General features: G+C 42.1%; 1 protein-coding gene across 1 annotated transcript in view; it reads left to right on the forward strand.

Annotated features, from left to right (window-relative positions):
* The window catches only part of xylt1 (xylosyltransferase I), a 64,435-nt gene that overhangs the window by 25,778 nt on the left and 19,313 nt on the right, over positions 1-19,344 (forward strand). The window contains exons 2-4 of the mRNA XM_063018952.1: positions 9,264-9,726; positions 17,340-17,512; positions 19,113-19,315. Of these exons, the coding sequence (XP_062875022.1) occupies positions 9,264-9,726; positions 17,340-17,512; positions 19,113-19,315 (839 nt within the window). The remainder of the gene's footprint in view (positions 1-9,263; positions 9,727-17,339; positions 17,513-19,112; positions 19,316-19,344) is intronic.

Here is a 19,344-nt window from a genome sequence, read left to right on the forward strand (position 1 = left end):
CTGCTAATACTACATCAGGGAAAAGCAGCACCTTCCATTTTAATACACTCCGACCGACGCCCGCCCGCTGTCAGCCCGCCCCCTTCGGTTGTCGGACATGGACTACGGAGAGAGAAAGAGGAAACGAGATCCGGCGTCTTATCTCGTAATGAGATTACAACCTCGTACCACATACCATTTCAGAATGAGGCATCAATATGCAGAATTAATAGATCATCATTCTGAGCCCTGCGGGGAAATGTTTACTCAACAGGGTGGCAAACCCACAGCAAACCTAATGATAATAAAATTTGCCCTGCACTGGTTAAAAGACGCAACAATACCTGTTAAACACGACACCTAAAAGTAAAAAAATACTCTAGTTTAAGGATCTTGTCTAAAAAAGTTTTTTGTTTTGTTGATTTTTAGGTGAAAAATAATATTAAACGTGACAAATAATGTGGTAAAATAAGCAAATAAACAGTCATTTTACCTTCAAATGTGTGTAAAATTAAGTATTGCTTGGCTGGACATCAGTAAAACATGCTAGCCCACCAGTGCTGAGATCTCGAGCTGTCGAGCTGGAATCTCAGCTCTGCTATCAGCCGGCCGGGCGCCTACACAGACACAGGTGTAGGACTTTGTTGTACGTCTGATTAAGGGGGTGTTTAAACTGTTACTATATAAAAACTTTTATTTTAATATAATCCGTTATAATAAACTCTGTGTTTGATGCAATATAACGTGAAATTACGGATTTTTTCTTGAATGTTTTATATAGTCATTAATGTACAGCTTTAATATGCAGCTTTAATTCATATTAAAGCAACACAACAGTTTATTATCATCTCTTTAACAGTGCGTCCAGTCCTACTGAGACTGTGCTTTCTAAAACAATGACCACCGTCCATGCTGACGGATTACTATTGACCACTTGATCTTAAACCCCTAGCCTAAACTCTTTAAACCCAAAGATGAGAGAAAGAAAGAAGAAGCTGCTAATCAGGTATCATCACAACAGGTACGCCGAGATCAGAGCTGTTCTCAACCGTGGTTCGGCTAAAACACCTAAACTTCATCTGTAAGCTGGAAGAGCCGGATCAGTCCACAGATCCAAATCCAGACCAGGTTTTAGATTAGATTAGATTCAACTTTATTGTCATTACACATGTACAAGTACAAGGCAACGAAATGCAGTTTAGTATCTAACCAGAAGTGCAATAACTAGAACGTGCAGGATATACGGTATCTATGATATACATTATTTACAGTGGGTAAATAGCAGTGGTATGAACAAGATCTATGAAGTTGAATATATTATTGAATGTACTATAAACAACATATACAGCTAAAAACAATATACCGATTAAGGTGCAGATTAAGATTAAGGTGCTATTCAGGTTAAAGTGATACAGATTAAGGTGCTATGGACATGATAGAGAAATGTATATGTAAAACATGGTAAACAGATGTATACGGTATATATGAAATTTATGTACAAATGAGGTATGAGGTATGTACCAATGATATACCTAGCAGAAAAAGGATAAAAATTGCAGTGCAACCTTGCCGGGAGGAGAGATGTGGGGGGGTTAGCTGGGGACAGAGTTTGATCTTCACACTGGGGCACGTTGGGAAAGATTGAATATTAAAACAAACTTTTTAATTTACGTTGGATTGATGCACATTTGCTGTAACTGTTGTGAACAACCACTGTCTGAGCGCTCATAAATAATTAAACAATGAAACCTTTCATTAGGTCGTTAAGTGAGAAATGTCGGTAGTTATTTTTGTTATTAATATCAATATTGCTTTTATTAACTTTATTATTGATGTTATTTCTGTTGTTGCTTTTATTGTTGCTTTTGATACTGATTTTTATCGTATTGTGGCGATCGGCCGGTTCGCCGTTATAATAGGCGCCAGCATGCGTCATCGGTCGTAGGCGTCTGGCATCCAGTGATGCCCTGCGTCCAGGGCCGAAGCATATTTAGGGGATAAAAAGTGGCTTTTGTGGTTAGAATGCCGTTTTGCTTGTATGTACACAGTTTTTTGTGTTGATGTGCTTAGTAGTGTGTTTTGTGTTAGATTTGCGAGTTAAGTTGTTGCGTTTAATGGTGTGAACCCGTCCTGTGCTTGTTTAGATGTAGCGGGAGTGGTCTGTGTGGTCAGATCTAGCCTCTGCTTCGTGCTCTGTATTTATTTAGAAGCGACTAAATAAAGATTTCTGCCTCCTGCAGTTTGACAAGAGCAGAAATGTCTCGTTCTTCCTCGCCATCGCTACAGTATTTTTACTGGCATCTCTTACTTGCATAAAATATAATAAATCTGTCCACCTTAAATGGGCACACAGTGTAAGTGTAATAACTTGCAGCTCTGGTATGGTGGGTTATTTTTGTGTAATAATTCTGTAATAAATGCTACAGGACTGTTCCGCCTCTGTATTGGATACAGCTTTTAATTCTTTAGGTGCACAAAAGGTGCACACACAAGTGCTGCTCACATTAAACCACCAGATGAACCTGTTCCTCTTTTATTGATGCATCGTCGTGTTTAACTTTTTGTTGTTGTTTTGTGTGAGCAGAGCAGCCGAGCAGATATCACAAATAACAGCTAAAAAACAGGACGAGGAAAGAAACCGATGGCGGCGGGAAGTGGTGGTTTTGTGAGTCGTGGTGTGCATGAGGTGGCCGATGGGTAGAAACACGCACAGGAAACTGAAGCTGGTATTAAAATATCTGTTTACGTGTTTTTTTTAAGTGGTGAAGAGTGTGAGGGGAAGTGAGGTAGCACTACGATCTGTATTACAGCAGAAATCATTTCTTCTCTCTCTCCTACACACACACACACACACACACACAAACACATTCTACCTTGAAGTCTCTTGCGCAGTAACAGTGGGGTGAGGAATGCGCCTCCACAGAACGGCTTTTGTTGTACCGGATGTATCAAAGCTTGGAAAGCAGTGGACCGGATTTTTAAATCTTACGCAATCCTTACAGAGCTGAAATTATTTATAAAATAACGTTTATTTGAGTGCATGGCGCAAATGTACATATACATACATATACATATACATACATATACATACATGGTGTCTATGTTAAACATATACATCTATGTTATACATATACATACAAGACGTCTATGTTATACATACATGGCGTCTGTTTCATACATATACATAAATGGTGTCTATGTTATACATATACATACATGGCGTCTATGTTATACATACATGGCGTCTGTTTCATACATATACATACATGGTGTCTATGTTATACATGTGCATACATGGTGCCCATGTTATACATATACATACATGATGTCTATGTTGTACATATACATACATGGCGTCTATGTTAAACATATACATCTATGTTATACATATACATACATGGCATCTATGTTATACATAAACATCTATATTATACATATATATATGGTGTACATATACATCTATGGAATACATACATGTATATACAGTATCTATGGTATACATATACATCTATGTTATACATATACATCTACAGGGGTTGGACAAAATAACTGAAACACCTGTCATTTTAGTGTGGTAGGTTTAATGGCTAAATTGGACCAGTCTGGTGGCCAATCTTCATTAATTGCACATTGCACCAGTAAGAGCAGAGTGTGAAGGTTCAATTAGCAGGGTAAGAGCACAGTTTTGCTCAAAATATTGCAATGCACACAACATTATGGGTGACATACCAGAGTTCAAAAGAGGACAAATTGTTGGTGCACGTCTTGCTGGCGCATCTGTGACCAAGACAGCAAGTCTTTGTGATGTATCAAGAGCCACGGTATCCAGGGTAATGTCAGCATACCACCAAGAAGGACAAACCACATCCAACAGGATTAACTGTGGACGCAAGAGGAAGCTGTCTGAAAGGGATGTTCGGGTGCTAACCCGGATTGTATCCAAAAAACATAAAACCACGGCTGCCCAAATCACGGCAGAATTAAATGTGCACCTCAACTCTCCTGTTTCCACCAGAACTGTCCGTCGGGAGCTCCACAGGGTCAATATACACGGCCGGGCTGCTATAGCCACACCTTTGGTCACTCGTGCCAATGCCAAACGTCGGTTTCAATGGTGCAAGGAGCGCAAATCTTGGGCTGTGGACAATGTGAAACATGTATTGTTCTCTGATGAGTCCACCTTTACTCTTTTCCCCACATCCGGGAGAGTTACGGTGTGGAGACGCCCCAAAGAAGCGTACCACCCAGACTGTTGCATGCCCAGAGTGAAGCATGGGGGTGGATCAGTGATGGTTTGGGCTGCCATATCATGGCATTCCCTTGGCCCAATACTTGTGCTAGATGGGCGCGTCACTGCCAAGGACTACCGAACCATTCTGGAGGACCATGTGCATCCAATGGCGGTGCCGTGTATCAGGATGACAATGCACCAATACACACAGCAAGACTGGTGAAAGATTGGTTTGATGAACATGAAAGTGAAGTTGAACATCTCCCATGGCCTGCACAGTCACCAGATCTAAATATTATTGAGCCACTTTGAGGTGTTTTGGAGAAGCGAGTCAGGAAACGTTTTCCTCCACCAGCATCACGTAGTGACCTGGCCACTATCCTGCAAGAAGAATGGCTTAAAATCCCTCTGACCACTGTGCAGGACTTGTATATGTCATTTCCAAGACGAATTGACGCTGTATTGGCCGCAAAAGGAGGCCCTACACCATACTAATAAATTATTGTGGTCTAAAACCAGGTGTTTCAGTTATTTTGTCCAACCCCTGTATGTTATACATGTACATACATATGTTATACATAACCCAATAGCTAGGTTCACATATTATCTGGGATTCGAACCCCTGAAGCTCTGTTACTACTGTTACCATCATGGCTCCTCTTATACACTCTATTAAATCCTGTATTATAAATACGTTTAAGAGTTGAACCGTATTGAGGGTTTTGTATGATTCCACAGATTAGATCATCCATGCTGATGAAGCAACCAGCTAATAACAACTGTTTACTTTCACATTTAGTCATTGTATACCTCTTCGCCTCCTGTCTGTGAGTGAAAAATCTAAACGCACGCACTAATGGACACTGCACGTACGTGTTTATTCTACTCAAGTGCTTGTATATCTGTTGGTTTTAGGACTCGGCGCGCTGTGTGTGTGTTGTGTATGCGATGCACATAGCTGTGTCAGTGTGTTTGTGTGTGTTTTGTATGCAATGCACATGGCTCTGTTAGTGAAGTGTGTGTGTGTGTGTGTGTGTGTGTGTGAGGTGTGTGTTGTGTATGTGATGCACTTGGCTCTGTAAGTGAAGTGTGTGTGTGTGTGTGGTGTGTATGCCATGCACATGGCTCTGTTAGTGAAGTGTGTGTGTGTGGTGTGTGTTGTGTATGTGATGCACTTGGCTCTGTTAGTGAAGTGTGTGTGTGTGTGGTGTGTTGTGTATGTGATGCACTTGGCTCTGTTAGTGAAGTGTGTGTGTGTGTGTGTTGTATATGCAATGCACATGTCTCTGTCAGTGGTGTGTGTGTGTGTGTTGTGTGTGTTGTGTATGCGATGCGCATGGCTCTGTTAGTGAAGTGTGTGTGTATGTGGTGTGTATGCGATGCACATAGCAGTGTCAGTAAAGTGTGTGTGTGTGTTGTGTATGCGATGCGCATGGCTCTGTTAGTGAAGTGTGTGTGTGTGTGTATGTGGTGAATGCCGGAAAAGTCAGCGAGGCCCGGCAGCGTTCGCCCTTCGTGTCATTCCCAGAATGCTTCGCTGTATACGTGTGACTGGCATTCCATGCATGAGTGGAGCGCGGAGTCATCGTGCCAGACTGCTACGTCTGCCCTCCGTCTCTCTCTCCCATGCTGAGGGGTCAGGGGTCGCACAGTCATCCTGGAATAGGGTTGGTGTGACCCTGCGTCATGGGGTCATTGGGTCATGCAAACGTCGCTGCAGACCTTTGCAGTGTGACGTCATAACTCCGTGACTGCCCCAAACTGACCATGAGCTTGTCGAACATCTCATTAGAAAAATATCAGCATCATTATTATATAGCATATTATTATTTTCTCACACTCTTATGCTGCTATAACAGCCTCTACTCTTTTCCGAAGGTTTTTTCATGAGAATTTGGATTGTGTCTGTGGGAATTTGTGCTCACTGAGTTAGGAAAACATGTGGGCAAGAAGGGCTAGCTTGCAATCAAAGTAAATTGGTGTCATGTTTCTATGTTTTTATGCCATATGCCATGGGTTCGAATCTCAGTGGCGAGATTGGACCTAATTAGCTAGTGGGATGCAGGATGCCGTTACTTTGCGGGTCACAAAATCGCCATGCATCATGGGAGATGTAGTTTATATATGTACAATTTTACAGTGTACGCTGTAAAGAAGCATTTACTTTTATTTGTAGACGATCGTACGTCTTGGCGGGTCGAATCTGTTCCCTCTTGTTGGTAGTGATCGCAGTAACAGCTGCACTTCATTCCAATTTTAGTCGTTCAGGAGGGGCTTTATTTACTCGTATTATCATAACATCCTGTCCATTTACACACCGTCTGTGTGTGTGTTTGTGTGTGTGTGTGTGTGTGTGTGTGTGTGTGTGTGTGTGTGTGTGTGTGTTTTACTGGGAAAGGTCACCAGTGCAGCGTCTTTAACCTCTATATCCATATGCTAGCAGCAGCGGGACGCGCTCCTCGTGCGTATGCGTCTGTACTGTACATGAGTGTGTGTGTGTGTGTGTGTAACCGGCGCACACACACGTTACTCACAGCGGGGAGTTAAAACGCTCGGTGCAGCTAAAGTAAAATGCATTGACTGCTGTTGCCGCCGCCCTGAACTATTTACGACTCCCCTAATCGTCAACTAACAGGGTTTCCATTAAGTCTCAGCGCTGTAGGATTTACGATCCTCTTTCAGCCTGACGCGTTCACGTTATGGATCCTCTCGCCGAACTCACTCAGCGCCGAGATCCACACAATTATAATATTTACTCTTTATTTTATTATAAAGTATTTTATTACTTTATTATATTATTTACACGACTCTAACAGAGCTGCCAGGTTTCTTTAGGTTTCTTCATGAATCATAAATGTAAAACTTCTCTAAACATATTGTGGTACACTGTGTGACCAAAAGTATTTGGACACCTGTAGGCTTCTCACAAGACTTTGAAGTAAGTCTGTGTGGGAATTTGTGCCCATTCAGTCAAAGCATTACAGCATTTGTATGGCTGGGTGCTAAAGATTTGTTTTAGTTTTCATGTTTTTATTTTAGTAATTTATTAAAAGTTTAGTTTTTTTGTTCTTGGTAGATTTAAATAGTATTTTAAATAGATACTTTTAGTTTCATATTTAGTCTTTTTAATTGTAAACTAAAAGCTGTCAATTAAAATGTCTTTATTTTTGTTTTTTTTATCATTTTTATATATGTATTTATTTTTTACACTTTTTACATTTTTATGTATGTATTTATTTTTACATTTTAGCATATTTTATTTGCATTTATTATTTTATTCAAACTATTTAAAAAAAATTTATTTTAGTTTAATTTTATGCCAGTTTCAGATTTCATCATTTTTATTAAAATTTTTTTATACATTTTATAGATTTAAAACGTCGATGTTTGGACATAAGCTTTATTTTAGGAATTTATTAAAAGTTTAGTTTTTTTGTTCTTGGTAGATTTAAAAAGTATTTTTAAATTAAAGTTTTTAAACTTAAATATTTAACAATGTTAATTGTCATAATTAAAATGTTTTTATTTTTATTTGTGTTTTTATGTACATTTTAGCATTTTTTTTTTATTTTAATTTATTATTAATTTATTTGTAATCAATCATTTATTATTATTTATTTATTATTTTATTCAAACTATTTTTAAAAATTTATTTTAGTTTAATTTTTATGCCAGTTTGTTACTTTTCATCATTTTTATTATTTTTTATTTTAAATTTTACAGATTTAAAACCTCGATGCTCGGACATTAGCTTTATTTTAGTAATTTATTAAAAGTTTTGTTTTTTTGTTCTTGGTAGATTTAAATTATTTTTTTTAAATAAAAGGTTTTTAGTTTCGTATTTAGTCATTTTAATTAAAATCTTTTTTTGTTTTGTTTTTATAAATTTTTATTTAGGTATTTTTATTTACATTTTAGCATTTTTTATTTATTTATTGTAATGTATTATTGATTTATTTGTAATTAATAATTTATTTATTTTATTTAAACTATTATTTTAAATTAATTTTTGTTTAATTTTTATGCCAGTTCGTTACTTTTTATACATTTCAGCGGTCATTATTTTCATTATTTTCACTTTTTACAGATTTAAAACCTTGATTTTCGGGTGGTGTAGCGGTAAAGTTCATTAGCCCCCTATTGCTGAGATCTGGGGACTCAGGGTTCGAATCTCAGTGGTGCTTTTGACCCAGCGGGGTCTGAATGGACCTTATTAGCTAATGTCCATGCAGCAACCTGGTCAAGAGTTTTTTTTTTATATCAAGCTTTTCTTCATACGCAGGGGCACAGTCATGCTGAAACAGGGAAGGTCCTTCCCTAAACTGTGGCTGCACCATTGGAAGCATATCATTTCCTTTATATTTGATTGATTTATTTTACTTGTTAGCGTTTGCTGTGGCTGAAACACGTAAATTAAATAATTAGACGGCGTGTCCCGATACTTTTGTCCGTACAGTACAGTGAAGGTACAGATATATCATTAAAAAGAGACACGACGTTTTGTTTCTGGTGTTCAGCGCTAATGCAGCTGCTCAATTATTAAAGCAGCAGAACAAACAGTGTTTTACCGTCGAGCAGGTTCAGGTTTCAGAGGAGCTCTGAGCTTCTATTCATCCGTCTGTACCCGCCGTGTACCGCTATTGTCTGCTGCTGATGAGAACCGGACAGGTGAAGCGTTCGACCGACACGCCCACCACTGTGACCAGAATGAAAAGACGCTTCGCAAGAAAAACTGGAACTGCGCTTTTGTGCTATGTGGCCAAAAGTATTTGGACACATGAAAAATAACATTGATTTAGAATGGAATTAGTAAAGTAATATAATAGTAGTGCATTTGAGACACAGACGAATATTCTTTGTCTAAATGACTTATTTTTATTTTATTTTATTAATAATAATAATGATGATGACGATGATGATGATGATGATGGTATTGGTGTGGAACTCAGTGTTGTATAATTAGATCAGGGTGAATTGTTCTCGCCGTCGTTCTGCCGTGACACTGACATTCCTCTGATCTCTCATCCTGTCTTTGTTTTGTCTCCGTCTGCAGGACGTCTACTACTCGCAGCGTCCCAAGGAGAAGGTTCGTGTGGACAGCAACAATGAGAACTCTGTACCCAAGGACTTCGAGAGCGTCGACAACAGCAACTTCGCGGGACGGCTGCAGACTCAGCGCCACGCCACCAACAAACGCCAGCAAGAGAAAACCAAGAGCTCCAACGAGCTGGTCCACTACGGCCTGAACCGAACGGGGACGGGGGTCAGACCCGACCTCGCCCTCACGTCCCACCCGCCGAAACACCACGAACCGCAGGTCAGGAGGACGGTCGGGCACGTCCCCGAGATTAAATACGACCAGCCGCCGAAGTGTGAGATCACAGGCAAGGAGGCCATCAGCGCTCTGTCCCGAGCCAAAACCAAGGAGTGTCGGCAGCAGATCGCCGAGATTTACTGCCGGCACAAAGAAAAGCAGCTCATGCCCGAGAAGGTCACCCGCTACTGCCCCATAGATGGTAGGTACAGTCCGCTTTGACCTTCTGCACTATCTATATGGCCAAAAGTATGTAACCATGCCATCTAATTAATGAGTTCAGGTATAATTTGACTGTGGGATCAGTGCCAAAACGGGCAAATTGGCCTGTAGTTGAATAAAAGTGAATCCCCACAGTCATATTCCAAAATCGAATGAAAAAAACTGACAAGGATTTGAGGTTTGTAAACCTTTTGTAACAGTGGTAGCTCTGACAGTGGTAGCTCAGTGGGTGGAGCTCAGGGCTATCAATCAAGAAAGGTTGTGGGTTTGAATCCTGGCTCTGCTAAACAGCCACTGTTGGGCCCTTGAGCAAGGCCCTTAATTTCAACCTCTAAGTTTGTACTGTGGACATGTATATGTAAGTGACAAATAAAAGCTCACTGGTTACAGAATTGGACCGGTAATCGGAAGCTCCCTGGTTCAAGTCCCATCATGACCAGGGTGCCACTGTACAAGGCCCTTAACCCTCTCTGCTCCAGGGGTTGGTTCACATTGCAGTGGTAGCTTAGTGAGCTAGTTTAGTGGTTAAGGTGCTGGACTAGTAAATGGAAGGTCCCTGGTTTAAGCCCCACCATGACCAAGGTGGCACTGTTGGGCCCCTGAACAAGGCCCCTAAGCCTCTCTGCTTTAGGGGTGCCGTACGTTGGTGGGGCAGTAAAACCCAGGCGCGACGTAGTGGGGGGTCAAAGTGGGATAGAGTCACCAGGGCCCCAAATTGGGGGAGGGCCCCAGAGGGCAATGAGAAAAGAAACGTAGAAACAGAGCACCTGATGTGGATCGGCAGTCCGGCCTGGTACATGCAACTGAGCGCATGTTCACCAAGGGGAGGGGGGGCGTGTCGGAGGAATACGGGACCGAGTGCAGGTCCAGCAAGGGGAGGGGGGCGTGGCAAACGCGACGGTCACTTGTTGTGCATAAGGCCCAGAATTTGGAGCTACGCCCCTGCTGGGGGGGCAAAGACACAATTTGGGGGGGCCCCTAGCGCCGGCCCTGATATGTGACATTTTAAAGCATCTTGTTGTAGGGCAGAAGCTCCCCGGACAACCAGGAAACTACTGTTGGGCCCCTGAACAAGGCCCTTAACCCTCTCTGCTCCAGGGGTGCCGTACGTTGGTTCACATTGCACCGTGAATATGTATATGTGACAACTTAAAGCATCCTGTTGTAGGGCAGAAGCTCCACAGCTCCCAGGGCACCACTGTTGGGCCCCTGAGCAAGGCCCTTATTCCTTGCTTGAATCGTGTACGGTTCACATTGCACGTTTAAATTGAATTCATGATTCACATTGCTTTAAGCATCCTGTTAAAAGGCAGAAGCTCCCTGGTTCAAGCCTTAAGACAACCAGGGCACTACTGTTGGGCCCCTGAGCAAGGCCCTTATCCCTCTCTGCTCCAGGGGTTCATTGCTTCATTTTGCACTGTGAATATGTACGTATATGTGACATCTAAAAGCATCAGTGGTTAAAGTACTGGACTAGTAATCAGAAGCTCCCTGGTTCAAGTCCCATCATGACCAGGGTGCCACTGTGGGGCCCCTAAGCAAGGCTCTTAACCCTATTGGCTCCAGGGGTTGTACATTGCACTGGGAATATGTATATGTGACAACTGACAGCATCCTGTTGTAGAGCAGAAGCTCCTTGGACAACCACTGTTGGGCCCCTGAGCAAGGCCCTTATTCTTTGCTTGAATTGTGTACTGTGGATAAATGCCATTAATGTAATGAACCATTGAACATCACTGAGCTCGGCTTGATACGAGCAAATCCGGTGCCAGCTTTAGCCCGGGGAGAATACCATGGTTGGTACGGCTTTATACTCACGCTAACAATGAGTGCGTCTGCCAGTCAGTCCGCCTGTCTCCCCGACCGTCCCTAAACGAACCCTCTCTGTCTGTGTGTCTGTAATTCTGCGGCGTTCGTTCCTGGTAATGCAGATCAATACTTATTTTGTTTTTTCCCTAAAACCAAACCTCCCTCTAATGACTGATTATAGGAAGCTATTTTCAACCAACGGGAAAAAATATTATGGGAGCGCGGTTAGAACGCTGGATAAATAATAGCAAAGATAATGGCAGTTTTCCCCCAGAATTAATTGCAGTGCTGTCAGCGGTGGTTTATGGAGGGGCTTCATTAAGCGTCGCAGGACGGGCAACAGACAGTCAGCGTGCTTGTAATTACAATCAGACAGGCTGGAAATGAGATTCTGGATTTCCGTGCCGGCTTAGACGCTTGTAATTGCAACGCTCTGCGTCGTGCTTTAAAAAAAAAAAAAAAAAAACTCTCTCTGGTTCCTAAAGCTGACAAGAGAAACATATTCTTGTAATTATGCAGCTTTTTGTGCTCGGCATGCAAATCAGGGCGGCGGAGGAGTTTAAATAGAGCGGTGACAGATCCGCGCCTCGGAACCGAGACGTTTCCAGCAGCCTCAGTGTTCTCCATTTATCCTACCCATCGAGATGTCCTACAGAGCATGCGCACATCACATTTATAATAAGATATAGATTTATCCAAATGTTCTACCTATAGTTTATTACAGGATACACATCTATCCAGATGTGCTACCTTTAGTTTTTATAAGATACAGATCTATCCAGATGTGCTACCTATAGTTTATAATAAGATATAGATTTATCCAGATGTGCTACCTATAGTTTATAATAAGATATAAATCTATCCAGATGTGCTACCTATAGTTTATAATAAGATGTAGATCTATCCAGATGTTCTACCTATAGTTTGTTATAAGATACACATCTATCCAGATGTGCTACCTATAGTTTTTATAAGATACACATCTATCCAGATGTGCTACCTATAGTTTGTTATAAGATATAGAGCTATCCAGATGTGCTACCTATAGTTTTTATAAGATGCACATCTATCCAGATGTGCTACCTATAGTTTATAATAAAAAATAGATCTATCCAGATGTGCTACCTATAGTTTATAATAAGATATAGATTTATCCAGATGTGCTACCTATAGTTTATAATAAGATATAAATCTATCCAGATGTGCTACCTGTAGTTTTTATAAGATACACATCTATCCAGATGTGCTGCCTATAGTTTGTTATAAGATATAGATCTATCCAGATGTGCTACCTATAGTTTTTATAAGATACACATCTATCCAGATGTGCTACCTATAGTTTGTTATAAGATATAGAGCTATCCAGATGTGCTACCTATAGTTTTTATAAGATACACATCTATCCAGATGTGCTACCTATAGTTTATTATAAGATATAGAGCTATCCAGATGTGCTGCCTATAGTTTTTATAAGATACACATCTATCCAGATGTGCTACCTATAGTTTATTATAAGATATAGAGCTATCCAGATGTGCTACCTATAGTTTATTATAAGATATAGAGCTATCCAGATGTGCTACCTATAGTTTATAATAAGATATAAATCTATCCAGATGTGCTACCTATAGTTTATTATAAGATATAGAGCTATCCAGATGTGCTACCTATAGTTTATAATAAGATATAAATCTATCCAGATGTGCTACCTGTAGTTTTTATAAGATACACATCTATCCAGATGTGCTACCTATAGTTTGTTATAAGATATAGATCTATCCAGATGTGCTACCTGTAGTTTGTTATAAGATATAGATCTTTCCAGATGTGCTACCTGTAGTTTTTATAAGATACACATCTATCCAGATGTGCTACCTATAGTTTGTTATAAGATATAGAGCTATCCAGATGTGCTACCTGTAGTTTTTATAAGATACACATCTATCCAGATGTTCTACCTGTAGTTTTTATAAGATACACATCTATCCAGATGTTCTACCTGTAGTTTTTATAAGATACACATCTATCCAGATGTTCTACCTGTAGCTTTTATAAGATACACATCCATCCAGATGTGCTACCTATAGTTTGTTATAAGATATAGATCTATCCAGATGTGCTACCTGTAGTTTTTATAAGATACACATCTATCCAGATGTGCTACCTATAGTTTGTTATAAGATATACAGTAGATCTATCCAGATGTTCTACCTGTAGTTTTTATAAGATACACATCTATCCAGATGTTCTACCTGTAGCTTTTATAAGATACACATCTATCCAGAAGTGCTACCTATAGTTTATTAAAAGATACAGATCTATCCAGATGTGCTACCTGTACAAATATTTACTATATCTATAAATCTGCGCTACGGTAGGACATTTCTGTAAGGCAGGACAAATCGACAAAACACCAGCACATTTAATACCCCGATTTCCAGGCTTGTCTGGGATTCTTGGACGGACGGGGCGAGAAGATTCCGATCCTTGCTAACCGGACCGCATGTACGTGACGTATAGTGTGTACAAAAAATAACACCACGTGTAATTATCGGATCATGTGGATGATGGAGGCTTTGAAGGCGGCGGTTTTCTCCCATCGTGCTTCAACCTACATGAAAGTCAGACCATGAAAAGGCCCAGAAAAAGAATTTCTAAAACGAGCAGGTTTTCTAAAAACTCCAGGGTGGGGCAGCCAGAAACGTCTTCCAGGAAGCCGTGCAGAATCAACCATGAAGCTCCACTGGATTTCTTACTGGGATCCCATAACACTTCTTCTATTTTTTAGCCACAACAGTAGCTAACAGGTGTAATAAATCATTTATATACTGTATTAAGGAAACAATATGCATCCAGCTTTGCAGTAACAGTTTAGGGAAGGCTCACTCCAGTGTACAAAGCAAGCTCTATGTATTAAAAAATAATTCCAGGATATGTCCAAGCTCATTGTCAGGTATCCAAATACATTTGACCATATAGTGTACACTGAAGGGAGGCACGGTGGCTAAATGGGTAGCACTGTCGCCTCACAGCAAGACGGTCCTGGGTTCGATCCCCAGGTGGGGTTTGCATGTTCTCCCCGTGTCTGTGTGGGTTTCCTCCAAGAGCTCCGGTTACCTCCCACAGTCAAAAAACATGCAGTCAGGTTAATTGTAGACACTGAATTGCCCAATAGGTGAATGGGTGTGTGTATGAGTGTGTATGTGTGTCTGACCTGCGATGGACTTGCACCCCGTCCAGGGTGTTACTGTGTGCCTTGCGCCCATTGAAAAGCTGGGATAGGCTCCAGCACCACAACAACAGTAGGTTCCCCACTGGAGTGTAGGACTGCAGAAATATGACAGGGCATGAACTCTAACCGTAATTTGGCGTATGAATGAATGCAGGACGTCACAAAGGAGGCACACAGCTTCACCAGAGACGTTTCTAGACGTACCAGGGGTCCAGTTCCTTAACCACTAGGCTACAACTGCCCTGTTCATGGGGATGTCCAAATACATTACTGCTACACCAGTCTGATACTTGGTAGGTTCCACACTGAAGCGCAGGACTGCAGAAATACAACAGGGCATGGACTCAGACTAAACTCTGACGAGCGTTCCTCTAACTGTAATTTGGCGTCTCTAGACGTCTGTTGGAAAAGACCAAACCCATCAGAATGAATGCGGGACGTCACACAGGAGGCACGCATAGGTGCCGCTGCTCTGGCGCTTCTGTGTATATTCACATTTACATCAGTACCTAGCAGATGCTTTTATCCAAAGCGACTTACAGTACTGTGACAGCATATTAACTAAGCAATTGAGGGTTAAGGGCCTTGCTTAGGGGCCCAACAGTGGCAACCTGGCAGTGGTGGGGCTTGAATCGGTGGCCTTTCGATTACTAGTCCAGTACCTTAACCACTAGGCTACAACTGCACTGTTCATGGGGATGTCCAATTTGGGATGAACTGGAATGCAGAATGTTACCCAGGCCTTGCCATCCATCTTTTTACAGCATGATTGTGCCCTGTGCTCAAATCGATGTCCATCAAAACGTAACTCTACAGGATTGTCATGAAGGAACAGCAGTGGCCTGTACAGAGCTCACTGAACACCTCCGGGGTGAATTGGGGTGTTTACTGTGAGCCAGGCCTTGTTGTCTAACATCAGTACCTGACCTTTTAAATGCTCTTTGATTCCTACAATCTTGAAGGACGACCTTTTCAAAGGAGTGAAGGCTGTCGACAGCCAAGCAAGCAAACGAGGAAAGCTTAAGGTCAGGTGTCCACATACTTTTGGACTCGTATGAGCCGGTCAGTGTTTTTTATGGACTGAGGACAGCACTGTGTTCACAGTAATGAAAGGGCTGAGTAGATGGAGTGGGCGTCGGTGCTGCATTCGAACCAGGGCCCTAAATACAGAACACACAGGGGTTGAAACATCTGGCCCCTGATTAGAGGGGCCAAAGGGCTGGGACTGGCCAATAGTAGCCCCTCGGGGTTTGGGTTATAAGGTGCGGGAGGGTACGGACCAGCCCTGGAGATTCGGATTATAGTCATTACTGCTCCACATGGCATTGCTCCAGCGTAACTCTATACCAGTCTGAAACGCACCCACCCAGTAACCCGGCGTGGCCGGGTTTAGAAGCGGTACATGATAGCTCCAACGTCACAGCCGTGTGTGTGTGTGTGAGTGTGTGTGTGTGTGTGTTTACACGCTGCTGCATTTTTAGAAAGTGGTCATGAGCGCTTGCTCGGGCCCTCTGCGGTCGGCTCAGCTATTTGCGAGTGTCAGATGAAGAGACGCGATGGTATCTATCGGTAGCAGTGAAACACTTCCAGTCCGAACGACGGCTCTGCGGTCAGGGCGCTCGGCCACAGGGGCCAGCCCAGTAACGCTCTAATGTTTCGATCTTAATTCGATTGCGCCGCTCTACAGTCGGCTGTTCATCTACGAGGAGGGTTTACACACACGGCGTGAGATCCTGCCGGGATTACAGCCCCGTAACGGCTCCTCGGATGTTTCGGCTCTCGGTGTTTGATCATGATCGATTATATGATTTTCCGCAGGATCAAACACCAGGACACTTCCGTAGTCTTAGTTTTAGTCCTATAGTATTGGACCACGATTGTTTTACTGTGTTTACATGCCTTTTACATGCCTAAAACCACTAGTAATTATTGTTTCAGGTGTGAGAAATTATATATAAAGGAAATTTAATGCTTCCAGCTTTGCAGCAACACTTTAGGGAAGGATCTTTCCTGTCCCAGCATGACTGTGCCCCTGTGAATATAGTGGCCCCAATATACAGCTTTGGAATGAACCGGAACATCAACTGAGTCTTCCTGGACCAGCATTTACATTTTCAGCATTTAGCAGACACTTTTATCCAAAGCGACTTACAGTCTAAGCAATTGAGGGCCTTGCTCAGGGGCCCAACAGTGGCATCTTGGTACCAGCAGCCTTTTAATCACTAGTCCAGTACTTTAACCATTGAACTCTCAATGCTTCAGATTTTCCTCTGGAAACACTCCACCCGTTTTGCTCTCTTGGACTCCCAGACACTGGTGCCATGCCTCATCAGGGCGTAAACTTAGAAACTTAGGGTGTTGATATTAATAACCGGTTGGATAATAACACGGTTGGCACATGCCTGATGCCGACTGAGGTCTAGGTCGGACTATAAAGGGCCCTTCAGACACCACGTGTACGTGTGTTTGGTAAACATGATCCTCTGAAGGAGCTTTTATTCTCATGGGACTTTCCTAAGGAAACATGTGTTTGTGTGTGTGTGTGTGTGTAGGTAAGGCGAGTATGAACGTGCACTGGGAGGAGGACTCCATGGAGACGGTGCCCGCCGTGCCCGTGAGGATCGCCTTCGTGCTGGTGGTCCACGGTCGAGCCTCGCGCCAAGTGCAGCGGCTCTTCAAGGCCATTTACCACACGTCACACTTCTACTACATCCACGTGGATCAGGTAGCAGGCGTGCACACACACACACACACACACACACACGCACACTGTAATTATTTACATATTTATTTATTCCAGAGTTTTGATATGAAACGTCATAAATCAAATCAATCATTCAGAAGCTGCTTCCACCTGTAAAATCTCATCAATGTTTAAAAAATTGGGATGGGAATTTAGCCACCGTCACTTCAGACACTTTATATTATTTTATATTTATGTTATTTTATTAGATTTTATGACTCTTTAACACAAAAGGTTTAAAGCACAACCTTATTTGGGTGTGTGCTTATGTATTTGTAAATGTTGTGTGTGTGTGTGTGTGTGTGTGTACTTATGTTTGCTTGTACATGTGTGTTTAAATGCTTGTGTGTGTGTGTACTTATGTTTGCTTGTACATGTGTGTTTAAATGCTTGTGTGTGTGTGTGTTTGAATGATAGTGTGTGTGCCTGTGTATGCATTCATGTGTGTGCATCTGTTGTGTCCGTGTGTATGTGTTTGAATGATTGTGTGTCTGTGTGTGTGTACTTGTGTTTGCCTGTGTGTCTGTCTGTGTGTGTGTGTGTGCTTGTGTGTGTGATAATGTGTGCGCCTGTGTGTGCTCGTGTTTGTGTGTGTATGTGTGTATGCATTCATGTGCATCTGTTTGAAGTGTGTGTGTTTGTGTTTACATGCGTGTGTGTGCTTGTGTTTGTTTTGTGTGTGTGCTTGTGTGCATGCATATGTGTGTGATAATGTGTGTGTTAAAGTGTGTACTTGTGTGTGCTTATGTATGTGCATGTGCTTGTGTTTGTTTTGTGTGTGTGTGTGTGTGTGTGTGTGTGATTGCTCGTGTGTGTATGCATGTGTGTACATGTGTTTGCATGTGTGTGATAATGTGTGTACTTGTATGTGCTTATTTGTGTGCATGTGTGTGATAATGTGTGTACTTGTATGTGCTTATTTGTGTGCATGTGTGTGCATGTGTGTTTGAGTGAATGAATGTCTGTCTGTGTGTGTGTGTGTTTGTGTGTGTACTTGTGAATGATGTTTGTGTGTACATGATTAAATGATTGTGTGTGTGCATGTGTGTGTGTTGTGTCTTTGATTGCTTGTGTGTGTTGTGTCTGAATATGTGTGTGTTTGTGTTTGCAGTGTGTTGAATGCTTTTGTCCATGCTTGGGTTTGCTCTGTGTGTGTGTGTGTGTGTGTGTGTGTGTGTGTGTGTGTGTGTGTGTGTGTGTGTGTGTGTGTGTGTGTGTGTGTGTTTAGGCTGAGACAGAGGAAATGAGAGACAGATCCTGTTTAGCTGGCGTTTGTCTCCTGCAGTGATTCTCCTCTATCAGAAGCTACCTGAGGGACAAACAGGGGGGGGCGAGAGAAACAAAGACAAAAAGACAGGGGGGGTATTTTAGTTCTAAAGGTATAGGTGAGGGTCGAGGGCCTTGCTCAGGGGCCCAGTGGTGACAGTTTTCCATCATTAGTCCTGTACACTGAACCATGTGTGTAAACAAAGGCTCTGATTGGCTGGAATTGACTCCGCACAACACAAATGATCCATCAGAGAATCGATCCTGGTCCAGGTCTGGGTTCCCGCTCCGCTGATTTCTGTTTGTTTCTCCACAGCGATCCAACTACCTTCACAGACAGATGTTGGCGCTGGCTAAACGCTACCCGAATGTTCGCGTCACGCCCTGGCGCATGTCGACCATCTGGGGAGGTGCCAGTCTGCTCAGCATGTATCTACAGAGCATGACGGACCTGCTGTCCATGAGCCACTGGCCGTGGGACTTCTTCATCAACCTGAGTGCCGCCGACTACCCCATCAGGTATTTATTTAATTATTTATTTATTAAAC

The sequence above is a fragment of the Trichomycterus rosablanca genome, chromosome 22, assembly GCF_030014385.1.
Source record: "Trichomycterus rosablanca isolate fTriRos1 chromosome 22, fTriRos1.hap1, whole genome shotgun sequence".
NCBI classification, from domain to species: domain Eukaryota; kingdom Metazoa; phylum Chordata; class Actinopteri; order Siluriformes; family Trichomycteridae; genus Trichomycterus; species Trichomycterus rosablanca.